The following is a 16,295-nucleotide window of genomic DNA, read 5'->3' as shown; positions in this document are numbered from 1 at the left end:
TATGACACCTCGATTTTTGACCGAGACACTATGGGTGATATTACAGAGCTATACAGAGCAGTCTTTGATGCCAATTCTCGACAATGAGCTGTTTTTTCTGGATTAAGACGCAAATAAATATGCGACACACATCTTTGTATCTCCGTAAAGCAGGCCTCCAAATTTCTACAACCTAACGGGGGCCAAGTAAAAAGCCCTGTGGAACGTCACAGGGAACATCAAAATGTCCAGAGGTCTAATTGTTGTAGTTAACTCATTGCGTCCTGTTTGACAGGTAGGACCTAAACCACGAGAGTGTGCTTCCTGAGTTATTAATCCATTCTTCCAGAAGGACAAGTAATATTTTGTGTTCCGCAGTATCAAAAGCACTAAAATCCAGCAACAGTAGCATTGACGAGGCACCAGAATCTATTGCCAGAGAGATCATTGGTTACGTGAACCAGGGCCGTCTCAGTAGAGTGATTTGCTCTGATTGCTGACTGCACAGATTCCATGAGATTATTTTCAGACATAAAGTTGTCAGATGCTGAACCATAACTGTGCCAGCAAACCATTCGCAAATATTTGCGTACATATTTTAGAAATACACGAATAAATCAAATGAAGCTAACAGACATTTGAGACATTTTGTTATCAAGGGCTTTACAAATAAATGTGACTTGACTAGACATGTGAAGGACCTGTAATAATAGGCAGTGTTTAGAACACAAAAAATTCCTGGAGGCGTTAACATTATGTTTTGAATGTGTATGGTTTAAGGCTTTTAATAATTGAATGTGTTTGTGTGGTTATGCGCATGTGTTTTTGTTTGTATGTGAATGTGTATGTGCTGCCACACAGTCAATCAACTGAAGAGCCTCCTATTGAAACAAGGCAAGGATATACCTGCACCACCCTCACCTTCAAAGGTAGAGTAAGCATGTGACCTGATGTCCGATTCAACTATATTTATATACAGGCTTGAAACCTGTAGGAGAAATTCACTGTTTTGATGTCAAAAAGGGTGACCTACGAGAATTGAATTGCATTCAATGCCTTTATTGTCATTATACAAGTATAATGAAATTTGAGCCCCACCACAAGTGCACGCATGAATAGGAATAAGAAAACATGTATAATAAAAACTGGAATAAAATGAGGTAAGAACATTTGTGCAAGTAAACCAGTATTGAGCTACTGTCGGCTATATATAAAATGTCTGAAAAGGTAATGGTATGTGCAAATATGCTGTCGTGTGGCGGTGCAAAATGATGATTAATTCTGGTTCAGTTTTTTAGTGCAAACTGCAATTGTATGGGTCCTAGGACAGAATGTTTTGAGGTGGGGTGGGGGTTTTGGGAGCATTCCAGGAGTAGATCGGGCGTTTGAGGAGGTGTGTTTGAATTAAAATCAGTGTCGTTCGTGCGGACAGGAGTACTGTATTTATCTGTGTGCAACACGCATTCGATTTGATCTCATTATCACACTATTTTTAGTCGCGTTACCAGAGATGAATGATAGAGAACAGAAAAAAACTGAAAGTCGCCCTAAAATATATGAATAAAAACCAAAAAAGCCCGACGAAGGAAACAACTTTTTTAGTTTATCTGACGATGACTTTTGACGGAAATGAAATAAATACCTTGTGAATCTAATGTTGGTATTGTGTTCATAGTGTTTAATAATTGATTTCAGTCATGGCCGCATGTATTCGAGAAGTTTTAGCTGAGACAAAGTCGAACAAAAATGTATGCCAATCGTTAATATAATATTAGAGGTACAGGTTATACACAAATAAATACGGTATTTCCTCACACCCTTCTCACTTTTTAAGCCCTGATAAATTTTCACCCCTGATATAATATAGCCTGTGATTTAGCAATGCACTTAACTACAATTTTTTTTTACTTACATTTCATTACATACCGTTATATACCGTATTGCAGGGATGTCAAACTCAATTGCACAAGGGGCCAAAATTCAAAACACACTTAAGGTCGCGGGCCAACCAGGATAAACATTTATTGAACACACTTAAACTGAATGTTTTTGGAACATAAATATGAATAAAAACAGACAAGAATATTAAATTTAAACCTTAAATCACTTATACAGTATTTATGATTTTGCTCTAAATATTTTTTTTTTTTTTTTTTTTAACTTTTATTGTCATTCTTTGTAACAATGCACACAGAACGAAATGTTGATACAACTTAGAACTTAACTTAAATAACTTAACATTAAAATAACATTCATATTCCTTTGCTTCGATGTCAATGTATGTATTAAAAAAAACTTAAATATCGCAAAAGATTTTGCTCTCCTGAATAAATCTCCTGTCAAAAGTAGAAATATGAAAATGCTACACAAATTATTTAGTAAAAACGTCACAACATCCTGAGAACAGGGAGCCTGATGTGCTTACCTTTGGCGCAGACGGAGTAGGGCGAGAGATGGGAGGTAGTGCTTGCACTTTTTGCATAGCTTCACCCAATCCTTCCCATTCACCCAATCACATAACTTTAAGTTATCTTCCGGTGTTTTGGCGTATTTATAATTTGTTCCGTGGATTCATCAACAAGTATCTGAACACTGAACACAGATTATACTGTATAGTGAGCTTTAATATAAAGGATTCTTTAGCGTTGTACAGCCAAAACGAGTTTTTTTTGTGTGACACCTTGACTGTAAATCGTAGTGAAAACGTGCCCTATATATTCTGAAAAGTACTGTTTTGTAATTCAGGTTTGGTTTGGCTTTGCGTGTATCCGAACAGGATTAATGGCTCAAGCTTTAAATGAGATGGTGAAAATTTGCATGCAATTAAATTTGTCTCTGAGCCATAGTTATTCATAGAGCCATATATGGCTTGCGAGCCATAGGTTCCCGACCCCTGGTATATAGTATAGTATATGTCATATATAAATGAATAGGTACAGTGAATAAAACGTCAGAATATGATGTCCAGGGACGAGACGGCGTTGTTCATATTGACGGGCCATTAATAACAATAATGTAAAATGGTCTTACGGGCTAGATATGATTACACGGCGGGCCGGGAGTTTGACACATGTGCTGTACTGCATATATTAATGCAATGGTAGATGTATTCAGAACCATATAAGTTTTTCAAAAGATTCTGAAGTGCACTCGATTATTAACACATTACTGCTATATACAGTATAAAAAATAATATCGATCATCAGTTTATTAATAATATTTTGGTTTTGTTTGACCCGATTGTCATTGTTAGGACTTGGTCCCAGTGATTCACAACCCACCAGACTATATCCAGCACCTGGAGGCAGAGGTCCGGTTCTGCAAGGTATGACTGAAAATCCCTTGATGTGTTGAGTTCTATTGACTTGATGTGTGTTACAGGAGGAGCAGCAAGGGCTTAAACAGCGCATCCGAGTGGTGGTGTTGGAAAATGAGAAACTGCAAGCTGAGCTCAAAACGAAATACACTGAGGTAACCCTGCAGGGCAACCTCATGCTTCCAAACCACAAGGTGGATTTTAAATAATGAAACATTTGAATGTTTCAATCAACTTATTTCCAACTTAAGCTTACCAAGAATGTGAAATGTGTTTTGCTCATTTAGAGGCCAAATTTTCTCCAACTATTGTTTGCTTTTTATTGCAGGACTTCTAAAAAGTTAGACCAAAGCCAATTCAATGTCATTTCTTAAATAAAATGGCACCAAATAAATACTCCAGGGGTATCGAAGTCATTTGGACAGAGGGCCCCCAAATATTGGGCTACAGGCCAGACTGAATATATGTTGGAAAAGTTTTAAATGGTGAACTTAATTGAAACTTCTGAAAACCCAATACATATTTTGCAATCATATCAGATAAATAAAGCAATATTTTAAAATAGGTCTATCATTAATCTTTTGTTTAAAACATACACAACTAAACATTCTCTTTTATATATAAAAAAACGAATACATGAATATTAAATAAAAGAAGAGTGTATTATTCATCTCTAGTTTTTATTTTAGCAAAATTGGGCTGAATTTCCTTGTGAAACATCAGGGAAAAAAATGATAGCAATTTATTTATCATTACGTCAACTGAAATAAGTCTCAATATATAATTGGTATGAAATACAATAAAAAAGAGTGGCGTTTTTAGAACTAAAGCAAAACACAATCATCTAATAATCAAAAACAACACTATTTCTTCAAGGAGAAGTAGCATAGACGAATAAAAATTATTCCTTGTCTATGGTGTGTTCTGCCAGCCTTGACTTTGACATCTGTGCTCAATGGAAACAAAAAACTACAAATCTTTTTGCCAGTATTATGGTATTCAGCTATTTTTTGTCAACCATGAATGCCAGATTCGCAGGCAGATAGCTATCTCTAACAATTCACTGTGAAAAGGCACTGCTCAAAAACCTAGTTTTTATTAAGGTGTATTGAATCAAATCTGGCATGTCTATGCTATTTGTGCTGTTTTTAGATGACCGATCATGCAGGTGATGGTGATTCGGCTAAGAAAGGGGAACACGTCTCATGGAAATACGAACTGGTTTGTTACACCGCATGTCTGGTGCTCCTTTTTGTTGTTTTAGTAATGATAGACACATTTTGGCTTCTATCCTACTGACACGACCCAATGTCTTATACAAAATACATTCATTATATATTTCAAACACTTCAAAATGTTGTGCGATGGACCTTAAGCTAAATACTGTAAATTAAATGAACGTTATTGAGAAATTTAATGTAATTTTAATTGTAATAATTATTATTTAATTATATAACAGACACTGCATTTTTCACTGACAAAATGCGTGAATTTGTGTTTTTCAGGATCAATTGAAATTGTTGCACCAGGCCCAGATTGAAAGACTGGAGGCTCAGGTGAACTCCCTCACGTGGGTCTCAAACTTTTTTTTGCCTTTATGTCCCCATCATTTGGTGCCATGAAAAAGTCTTTGTTCCCTTCTTGATTTCTGTGTTTTTTGCATATTTATCACTTGCAAAGGTTTCAGATTATCAAACCAGTTTTAATATCACAGAGACAACCCAAGGAAATAAAAAACAACTTTCTAGCCCCCTGTTAATTCATCCTCCCATTTTGTTTTTCCACCAATAGGAGAGATGTGTCACTTAGTCAAAATGAGTGCGAGGAGCTGATGGGCCGTCTCAGACGCAGCGAGCAGGAGACTGCGGCAGCACTTCGGGCTGACGGTGCTCTGCGCGTGGCCGGCTTGTGTCTGAATTGTGCGCAGCAGGAAGCACTGTTGGCTGGCGCTCCTGCTAATGCACACGTTCAGACTGTGGAACGCCTCAGCAAGTGAGTCTTAGCAAAAATTTTGCAACGTGTAAATTTCCGTTCAGGCTCTGCAACTTCTCAGCAAGTCAAATTTGCAAACTGTTAAATTCCAAGGTTTTTTTTACTATTTTATTTTAAGTTAGAAATTATAAACATTTGAAATACTAAGCAATGTTTTAAAAACCATGTTTCTATTAAGCATGTTAGTTACAGGTACTAGTAATTTAAGTAAAAAATTAATTCATTTACCCCCCAGGGTACTGACACCAAAAAGGAGTGCGATACTCTGAAAGTAGAGACAATTTACCATATATAACCGCATCTAATCCTAAATTGCATATAAGATGACCCCCTAAAACTGCTTTAAAATAGCCACACACTAAAAGAAATCGAAGAAAACAATTTACTAGGAGCTCCATTTCTGGGTACTGTTCTTCCTTTTATCCCCTGTTTGCACGTTTGGCCTTAAGTGCAATTTCCAGTGGTATATCCTTTTTCCATTCTCTGACATTGTTTGTATGTACACCAAACTTCCTTGCAGCTTCCAGGTTGCTAGTTTTTTCAGCGGCCTTTATCAGTTTTAGCTTGATCTCAGCAGTATAGGACTGAAGATTTATTTTTGTCACCCGTCCTGATGTACTGCAAAGATAATTTTACAAATAAAATGATAAATATTCAGCACAATTTTACCGTAAAACTCCGTGTCAGGGTGCCCATGTTGACCAAACTGTAGAAGTGTGAGCACGTTTTCCGGCTTCCTTGCAGGGAGCGTGACGAGTTGCTGGCAGCCCTAAGCGCAGCGCGAATCGCTCGGCAGGAGGTTCAGCACCGGGAGTGGTCGGCTTGTCTGCAAGTCAAAAAAGCTGTGGAGATGGTTGAGGAAGCACACCTGCACAAAGCTGAGGTCTCATTATTTGTGATCCGCTAGAGTTGGACCCCTAAAACTGAGTAATGCGCTATATAGTAGTGTAACTGTAACTGTAACTAAAGTCCTATTTATTATAAACCGTCAATTCCACTTTGTGACACAGTCTTTGGGGGGGGGTCTTCATCGGTGCAGATGGAGGTGAAGTGCCAGCAGCTGTCCAGGGAGCTGGCCCAGCAGAAGGCGCAGCGAGAACATGACGCACAGGCCCTAAAAGACAGACTGGTCGAGGCCAGAGAGGAAGGACGCACTGAGAGCCGCAGGCAGAAGGAGGAGCTGGCAAATACCGTAAACACAACTTATGTATTGAGTCATAACACAACTTTTTTTCAACTGTTTTATTGAGTTCTCAAGAAACCTTCTATACAAAAATAAAATTAAATCTCAGTCCAAACCGACTCAAAACAGACAGCCAAAAGAGCAGTTCAACATGATGTGTAGAAAAAGAAAAATCAACGTACTTAACTCGAAGTGTACTAATCCGCAAGCGTTACAGATTCTGGTTAGGATTAAAAGTTACGAAAGTCGTCTCATCGCTCCATAGTCACATTCATCCCATTTTTTACAAGCTATAGGGTCCATCATCAGGGTTTTCCAAACAGTTTTGCCTGGCCTACCTGGGAGCGTCCAATGTTTTAAAATTGTCGCAGGTCAGGAATACCACTCTTTTGGTTTTTGAAAACAAAATAGTGTCCAAGTGGGGCACCACAGTTCTGTCTCCAAGGAGATAGTCTTGCTGATTTTAGGAGAGTACATTTCAACCATTTGCCCTTGCAGTCAACAACATTTTCCCTGAAGAAGCAATCTTGGAACATTCCCACAACGCATGAACCTCATAATTCAACTTTTGTTAACTCCTTGCATTCAAAGACATTTAGTACAAGAAAACCGCCCTTGCTTTGATAAGAATCATGCAAAGCTAGATTTTAGCAAGTTAAATCATTAATTTTAAAAATGTTGTTACTTATGAACAACATTTATTACATTTTAAACAACATTTAGTTTTTTTTTTTTTTAGGATTACATAGGGACTGTTAAAGAAATTGTGTTACACATGGGTCTCTGAACCCAAACGTTAAGGGTCCCCTGAACTATTAAAAAAAAGAAAAAAAGACTCAATCTAGTTGATGACATTGTTTTGTTTTCTTTTAAACGTGTCTATGCTTAATGCTTAAGGTGGCCTGGCTGTCTCAACGTGCCGCTGAGCTAGAGGGCCAACTGGACCGACTCCAGGCTGACAAGAGCTCGCTGACCAAGCAACTGGAAGATGCCTTACGACAACGCGCTGACATGGAACAAAACAACAGCAAAGTATACAAGCATCTTCCTTAATCAGAATTTTCCATATCAAGAAAACCACCCTACTAAATAAATTCTTCACTCTTTCATATTTTTGAGGGAATCATGCTCTACACTCGTTTTCTAGTCATCATTATTTCCACTAGATGGCAGCAAAACAATAGCTATGGTCCCTCCTGTGTTAAGTCTAATATTTAACCTACTTCAGCAACACTTCTAGGGAGATAAAGCAATTACACCAAGCTCATTAATAAATAAGTAGTTCAAATAAGTAAAATAAAAGATTACTAGCCTTAAGCAAATTGGTTAATTTGTATGTACAGAAGCCCCAAAAATTGAAAAAATGTAATGTTTTTAAAATCTGTTGCCTCGAGGAGGGCGAAGGGGGACAACAGTAGCTCAGGAGGTAGAGCGATCGTTTTAGGATTAAGGGATCCCAGTTCGAATCCCAGCTTGTCCGTGTTACATGCCGAAGTGTTCTTTGGTAAGACACTGAAACCCCAATACCCCCAATAAGCAGGTTAGCAGCCTTGCATGGCTGCACAGATCACGGCTGCTATTGGGAAATGTGAAACACAATGTAAAGCGCTTTGGGAAGTCATTGACTTGAAAAGCGCTATATAAATGCAGATCATTTCATTTCAACATAAAAAGGCCCGATTGAGGAAATTATTAAATCCAATGATCAATATTAAATCAAAGGTTAATTGTATGACACATTTAAGACAACAAACTGCAACTGTTTGTACAATTAGAAACATTTGCAACAGCTGCAGGCTTGCAATATTTTTTGGGGGATGAAGTATTTCTGTTATAGTATTTTTGTGTAGTATTTTATAGTGTTTATGGAGTATAATTCATAAGAAAATGATATACTTGGTCCCTGTTTTCAAGCACTACATTTTATATCTAGTTTTGTAGTATTTCTGTAGTATTTTGTAGTAATTGTGTAGTTTTGTATGACATTAGTAAGAAAATTGAATGCTTTGGGGAAAAGTATGGTTTATTATCTGTTGGCTTGGATTAGTATTCTAAATGCTATCCCACATAAACTTATTTTGATTAAAAAACAATTTAGATTCTCCCATTTTCAGAAAGCAGATGTGATTCATTAGCATGCCCACATTTTTAATAATCATTTAAACTTGCCTTCGAAAACAACCTCTTCAAATTTGCTGTTTAACAGTTGCATAAAAAAGTGGATCTTAACAATAATGCTAGCAAAAGGTGTCAATACACTTTTACATTAATCATTCTAAAATTTTCAATTGAGAGAAATGACAGTAATGCATGTGATTTCATAAATAGAATCAGCATTTAATTATTTCCTTCTCATCATTTGCATTTCAGGTCTGCGCGGAGCTCCAGTATCAGCTCAGCAGTGTCCAACTCAAGAAAGAAGAGACCGAGCGTGAGCTACAAGACCTCAAGTCAAACACCAGCAGGCAGCTGGAGAAAGCTACACAGGTTTGCTTCAAAATGATTAAACTTCAATTTAAAAGTATTTCTTTTATTGCTGGGCTTCAGTTCTTGTTTACATGGGAGGCGTGTAATTTTTCGACATGGCTCTCTGCGGGACAGGAAGTTGAAAAGCTGAGCTCAGATCTGGTTGGCTGCCGGCAGCGTCTGGAGGCGGTCCAAAGGGACAGCGGCCAATGGCAGTCCGAAGCCCTGAGCCTGGCCGAACAGCTGGCGAGCGCCCAGCGCCAACTGCACCTCACCAGGTTAGCGCCTAATCCCGGCCTTGTGTGCCAACGCGCTCATGGCCCGCCCTCTGGTTTCGGCCGCGCTTCATTTCGGATCCCGCGCACCAACTGTAAGAGCACCGGGTTGCGCTTAATCCTGTTAAACAAAAGCCGGGTTCGCATGACCACGCGTGGCTTGGGGGACTGCTGCGCCGTGGTCCCGGGACCAACTGGACCCCACCAGGTCACTGCTAATCCTGTTAAGCATGCCACAACATACGCGGCGCACACATGCATGCGCTGGCTCGCAGATTCTGTGCCACCAGGTTTGTGCCCAGCTAGTGCCACCAGCGCCAAACTGCTACTTGAGCCTTTCCTCCTGTCCCTGGCGTACACAAAGATGCACACGTGCAGGGCAGCGCAGACTTAATGGCACCCTCTCAGTGAATCTCTACAGGAGCTACCGGCCCACCCTCCTTTCCCCTCTTCTGTCTCTTTCTATCGCATTTTTTTTTTTCATGCTCAAATTTAGCTTTTCTCTTGCCATGTGAATGACTTTCTTTTCTGCTTTAATAATAACTGTTTGAATTCAATGTAGGGTTTGTTTTTTTATTCACTTTTTAAAACCCAATTTTTAATGAGTAACAGTTGCCTTTTTTTTTTGCCATCACGGTTTTAAAGGTAGAGTGCGTCATTTGATTTGAAAGTGGAATATTTTCTTTATTAAATATATGCTAGCAATGCCCAACTGAGTTCAAAGGGCCCTGATAATTTTCACCCCACCGTACCTATCTGCTTTTATCTTACTTTTAGCAAAGCTTTTCGTAATGAAACACATTAAGTAGGGAGGAATTAGGTGTACAGGGTTGTAGAGGGACATCATGCTTGTCCCTGCGTTTTTTGTTTCTATTTGTTTTTGCAGCATAAACATGGTGAATGTAAGAACATTTTTAAATTACAGTCCAAACGCCAACCCAAACCCCAAAAAAGATGAAAAAAAAGGAGAGTTTATTCGAGAGCGTGTCAAGTCCAGTGTTGCGCTTAACAAAAATGTCTCAAAGGACAGCACAATTTACAATTACACCATCGGCTGATCTTAAACCAACATGTGGGCAAGGAAAAACTCAGAACCTTTGCATGAGGAAATAAAGAAACCTTGAGAAGGGGCCTCACAAGTGGTAATCCCCCTTCCAGGATGACTAGGGTGCTATAGATTTAGTGTAAGAAATGTAAGTGTAAGAAAAGTATTGCATGCGCAACATGAGGAGCTTGACTGAAACTGCTATGACACAAGCCAGGAGATGGCAGCCGTGAATAAAAAAAGCAGTCCAGCTTCTTTATAGGCAGGAGCTGAACCGAATTTGAAAGCTTTCATCACTACCTGACAAATAAAAAATGTTAAGTTTGACTGGTTTTTATGCCTTCCCACCAGACTGGTGCTGATGTTGGGGCATATGAGGGTTGTCCGTAGTGCTAGAAACCATGTGCTAATGTTAACAGGCATTTTTGTTACTTTATTTAGCCTTTGATTGTGGAAGTTGTTGTAGTGAAGGTAGGCGCTAATCTGGGTTGCAGCTGCGCAACTCTTTAACATATTTCCCACCCTTAGTTGTTATACAGTGCCCTGAAAAAGTTTTTGTTCCTGAATTCTGTGTTTTTTGCATATTTTTCACACGCAAAAGTTTCAGATCATCAAACCAATTTTAATAGAACACAGAGACAACCCCGGGGAGACTTTTGTTCTCAAGCTTTCAGCCTTGCAGCTTATGCAATGATGCGGCTAATTTATGCATTTTTTTCAAATGGCTGCCAGGGGCACCCGAGCAGTAAAGGTAATAGTGAGACAGGTGAAATATACGTGTTGAGGAAGATGCAAGTTTAATGTAATTTCTCACTTTGTGCATGAATAAATCTAGTATGAACAGACCCAAAGTTGTCACTCAAAAGGGGAGGGCTAACTGCCATATTGGAAATAATTTTACAAGTCTGTGTATTTGTAAACAGAAAGAATGTGGCGAGATGAACGGATTACAAGAAGGTCTTACCATTAGGAGTAGCCTGAATTTTACGGTATTTAAAAAATATACGCCAGTAGGCTATTTTTGGGGGGTCGCTTTATAATCCGCTGTGCCTTATGTGCAGAAAATACGGTACTTTGTTTGGAAAAAGCTGGTGTTAAGCATTCTTTGGCAAGACTCTCGTTTTGTATTTGGTCCATCTTGTCCCCCACCTGTCATTTGCCACTTGGCGACCCGCTGCCACTGCCGTCATCCTCAGCGCCCTGTGCCAGTTGCCTGGGGCGCGCCATCACCCCACATCGCCCTGCAAGCTGAGATGTTTGAGATAGGCACAGATGTGACCGAGAAATCCTGTGGTGCTGCGTGTGTTCATTCTGATCTGTGTTTAAGTGGCTTTTGTCTGTCAGCAGGCCAGCATTAACACTCACAATGGCTGCATAGTGAGCTGTCTAAGTTTGAGGTTGTGTGTGTTTAGTAAGCAGTTGTGCAAAATGACAAAGAGACATAGAGCTGGACTCGGGTAACCATTGGCGCGAGCGGTCACATCATTGTGTTTGTGTGTAATGTAGTTTTATGGCAGCGCAGATGCGTGCTGTGATGTTGGACAGCTGTTGACTTGGCCGAGGAGACAGCCATTCCAATTCAATTTTGCTCATTAGCATTGAAAACCACTTGTGATATAGTGCACTGGCAAAAGACGTTATCTCATTACTGTCTGCAGTAGCAACAAATATTTTCCTGAGACATACAGGGACAATGATTTGACCTACAGTAAAAAAGAAAATCCCCTCAGTAGCAACTAAACCGTTAGATGAACTGTATGGAATTTGGAACTTTTTATTCTCTGCCGCTGTCAGTTCCTGATTTGTGTCATCATTGCAAGTTCTGTATGTGCATTCTTTAGACATGCTCAAATAAACAATAATTTGTTTTCATCTATCTTGGGGTTTGGTTGGCGTTTGTACTGTAGTTAAAGCAGGCTTCTTCTTACCTTCATCATTTTCGTGCTAAAACAAATATAAACCCCCCAAAAAACCTTAAGAGGTCAAGCATGATGTTGCCCCCACTCCCCATTCCTACAACTCATGTGTTCTGTGGTGGAAAATGAAGCATAAGCGCTCTTTGAACTTAGTTGGTCATTGTTAACTTTCACCTTTTTAAAGACACCTTAAGCGATGCAACCTACTTCTAAAACGTATCCAAAGACCTATTGCTATTAGCCTAATTTTTGAATATGGGTGAAAAAAAAATCATTCACCACTAGCTTGACAGCTAGGCTGTCAGCTAGACTTGTGGCTTACTGAGTGATCGAGTCGCCGTGAGAATATCTTAAAAATCTTATTTCATTTTACATAATCCCCGTAACTCATCAAAAAACAAGAGTATTCATTTAGTACACGTTTTCCCCAAAATGAGGGCTACAAAGAAAAGCCAAGCACATGTTGTGTGAAACAGACTTAAAAAACACTGCAAATGTCTGCACACGGAGCAATACATACTACCTAGACTCAAACGACCAATAGGTACCCTTATGCGTCTCTTTTTTTTTTGCCCAGCCTTTTTGTCTATATAATAGTTTTTGTATTTTGCTCATCATTTAAATCAATATTGATTTTTTTTAATCACTATGAGGCAATTAAATACTAAATAGAGGCCCTTAAATATTATCAGTTTGAGTTAGTTTTGGCAAAAATGCTGAAAATTGCCTCAGGAGTTTGCACACAAGCACAATGTTGATTGCTGTTCAGTTCTGCGTCGTCTTAAAATTGTCTTTTTAATTTAGGAGGGGCTTTTATTACTATGAGAAAGTACAGTAATCGTATATTTTTTATTTTGAAGAAGGCAAAGGTTATGATAGCATTTCTGTCATAAAAACCTTTATGTATAAGCATGTATCAAGAACATATATTTTTTAAAGTGTGTAACTAAAATAGCATTTTCAACTCATGTAGTTTATGGGATTATCCAATATATATATATATATATATATATATATATATATATATATATATATATATATATATATTTATTCGATTTATATACAAATCTTAAAAAAAAACCTAGGTGAAGTCGTATGTCTCCTGCCATTACAGCTATGTTTTTCTTTCTGAAGAAGTTTGGTAGCAGTTGTCCGGTATGCGTCTTGCCGTCAGCCAGGTGTGATCCACAGCAGCCAGACACCTGTTGGACCCCTCACATATAGGGAAATTATCTCTCTGATTGCCTTCATGCTTTCATTCTGGCTGCCTTGTGACGAAGCGATCAAAGGTTTGAGCGCCCGTTTGATTCTCTTCGCTTTCTTGATTCGTACTCACAAAAAAATGTGCGTTGGTTTCTGTCTGTGTGGAAAATTCACATCAATCGGATAGCGCCTGCGCACAAACGCAGATGCACACACGCAATTGAGGGCCCCATGGCGGCTGGCGCGCTCCAGGATTGGATCATCAGCCAGCTGTGAGTTGGACAGCACAGGATCTGTCCTAATCCCCGTCACTCTGTTCACATCTACGCACACACACTTTGCAGCCCCAGCCCAGCAGAGGGCTTTGCAAAGTTTGGATTGGTTGTTTGCTCCTTTCTTTTCTCATTTTCCGTATCTCCTCCTCTTCCTCCTCCTGCTCCTCTCCTTGCTTCGTTTTGTCTCTCCCGTGGTCATCTCATCAGCAGGCATGTGCAGGATTCCAAAGTACGTCCCATGATTCTTTTTTTGGACAATGTCCGCAATGTTGACCATCTTTCCCGTGAAATCGGGAATACATAATCATGAGCATGTTCGCACAGAGATCTGCAAGTTTGCTCTTTGGATACTTTGTCCAACAATTGGGACTTTTTGGGAAGAATAATTCAGATGAAAAGTTTGTCTGGATGAGGGTAAAAAAAAACAACAATATTTGTTTTAGCATAGTCTCAAGTGTGTTGTAGGCCAGTACAAACCTTACCAACTAGAAGAGTTCAAATTATAACAAATAAAACAACAACCCCCCCAAAAACAGCAGGCCATTTCTTGAATGAAAACTTGGAAATTATTTATCTATTCATCAACAAATAAATGATAACCACAGTTATTAACAATTACTTTGTGAAAAATATGAATAATTTACATATATTTTTCAATTGGCCAAAAGCGTTCAGTGACAGTTCTATGGTTTGTCTCTTATTTGCCTTGAATTACTTATTTTTAATATCAATATAAAAAATAAGCAAAATTGGCTAAAATTTGTTTTCTCATTAAATGAAAAATTGAGAATTAAAATGAAATGAAAAATCTTAAATGTAAAAATAATCCTACTTATTCACCCATCCCTTTTCTGCGCCGCTGGATAAGAACCTTTTTTGTGTAAGAAAAAAAAGAAAAAAACTAGAAATAATTTAAATAGATATTAAAATAAGTCCCAAGTAAATATTTGTTAAATACTTAAAAATGTTAGAAATATGATACTTAAAATTAGCAAAATGTTTGAAAACGTATCACGTTTTTATTATTTTAACCTAAACAGAAATCCCATTTTTTTTGCAAGGGTTACACGTTCCAAAAAGAAACCATGACGGGTAAAATTAATGAAGTAGAAAACTTTTTTTCTCAATTAAATACTATTATACACTGAAACCAAAGAACAAACCCTTTTTTACAGGCTCAAGCATTTGTTTACAAATAAAAGTATTGTATGAACGTTTTTAATTTTTATTTTGGTCAAAATAACCACTGTTCTGTGAAATAATAATAAGAGGGATATTTTGCCAATCAGACTGGAGAACAGAATGAAAGATGCAAATCTGTAAGCAACTGTTACACGTAAACCGCGTTATAGAGGATTGCTTTATTTTTCATTTGCAATATACCTATATGCTTTGTCAATGTTGCAAAAAACTCAACTTCTGTTGTGCCATACTTGATTCTCAAGTCATATCTAACCATGTACAGCCTAATTTTATTAATACAGAATGTGCAGCTGCTGGGAGCAGTTCAGAATGTGCTGAACTGCTCTCAGTTAACGTGTTATAGTGAAGCATTGCTGTATTTTACATTTGCATGTCAATTCTGCTAAAATCTCTCCTGTAATGTGCCACACTTGTTTCTCAACCAATTACCAGCCGTGCACAGCTTAATTTTGATGGTGCTGCATGGGCAGCATCGCTACTAAAGTGATGCAGTCGCTCCCTGTGCTTTTCCTCGACCTTAAGTGCCCAGAAAGGCGGTATAAAACTTTCCCCAAACTCCATTAAACATGTTGCGCTGCTGCTGCTCTCCCTCCATGCGCCCCTGCCCCTGATCTGTAGTGGCGCGGCAGCAAGGTCTGCGGAGGCGAGACGAGAGAGCGAGGCGGGTGAGCATGAGAGGGCGGAGAAGTGTAAATGAGGAAGGTGAAGGCAGCAGATGCTGCGTCCCGCCAGAGGCAGCCTCTGAGCAGAACGGGGCCAAGATCTGTTCCTGACAATACTGCTGCAAAGCAAACTCGGCGGGGGACTCTTGTCCAATCGTGACGGGTAGCAAATTCACAGTGGAGGACGGAATTGTGAACAAACACACTTTTGTTTGTTTTCATCTTAACTGATTTTAAAAAGGTAGATCCACCACACAAGATGCAAACCACTACACTCGTTTAGGGGAAATAATTCCAAATGAGGTCAAACAAATGACTAATGCAAAGGTCTTTTTGGGTCAGTTGGCTCTCATTTGGAGCGCTCTAGCCCAACCGAAACATTGTGATGTACATTTTAGGCCTGACCCGGCCGAAATTGAGGTCAGGCTAGGGCTTTGGCTCGTGTTACGGACTCGAGCTTGGACTTAAAATCTTACCTCTACTTTGAATAGTCCTTGAGTCCGCTGATATACAGCCTTTGCTGCTTTTGACTCTCAACTTTGGAAACTCTCTAACTGCAAAGTGTTTATCTTTTGTAATCTACTTTATAATTGTTGGTACGAAACGTAAATTTGAGGCCTCTGAATGTAGAAAACTGTCTCATTTACATACGATGTGCTGGGAGAGCTCTTCGAGTGGAGTGCAGCAATGTGCGTGTATGCATGTTTTCTTTTTGTGAGTGTTAAGTGTTCATACCTTGGGGCGTCACCTGTGTCTACAGCGCTCATAAACACAATTATG

The 16,295-nt window shown here is 38.9% G+C and overlaps 1 protein-coding gene across 4 annotated transcripts in view; it reads left to right on the top strand.

Annotated features, from left to right (window-relative positions):
• The window catches only part of sdccag8 (SHH signaling and ciliogenesis regulator sdccag8), a 98,960-nt gene that overhangs the window by 9,538 nt on the left and 73,127 nt on the right, over positions 1 to 16,295 (top strand). For 3 of the 4 annotated variants that reach the window (XR_015852428.1, XM_088351166.1, XM_088351168.1), the window contains exons 3-13: positions 841 to 908; positions 3,233 to 3,304; positions 3,361 to 3,489; positions 4,448 to 4,516; positions 4,801 to 4,865; positions 5,087 to 5,287; positions 6,032 to 6,170; positions 6,327 to 6,479; positions 7,368 to 7,502; positions 8,841 to 8,957; positions 9,072 to 9,214. Coding sequence is in view for 3 of the 4 variants with exons in the window: in XM_088351166.1 (XP_088207292.1) it covers positions 841 to 908; positions 3,233 to 3,304; positions 3,361 to 3,489; positions 4,448 to 4,516; positions 4,801 to 4,865; positions 5,087 to 5,287; positions 6,032 to 6,170; positions 6,327 to 6,479; positions 7,368 to 7,502; positions 8,841 to 8,957; positions 9,072 to 9,214 (1,291 nt within the window). In the remaining variant the exon portion in view is untranslated. The remainder of the gene's footprint in view (positions 1 to 840; positions 909 to 3,232; positions 3,305 to 3,360; positions 3,490 to 4,447; positions 4,517 to 4,800; positions 4,866 to 5,086; positions 5,288 to 6,031; positions 6,171 to 6,326; positions 6,480 to 7,367; positions 7,503 to 8,840; positions 8,958 to 9,071; positions 9,215 to 16,295) is intronic. The other variant, XM_088351167.1, reaches the window with a different exon arrangement.

This window comes from Urocampus carinirostris, chromosome 13 (genome assembly GCF_059441175.1).
Source record: "Urocampus carinirostris isolate Australia breed hairy pipefish chromosome 13, RoL_Ucar_1.0, whole genome shotgun sequence".
Lineage (NCBI taxonomy): Eukaryota > Metazoa > Chordata > Actinopteri > Syngnathiformes > Syngnathidae > Urocampus > Urocampus carinirostris.
Note: the sequence above shows the minus strand (reverse complement) of the source record. Positions and strands in the feature narration are given on the sequence as shown.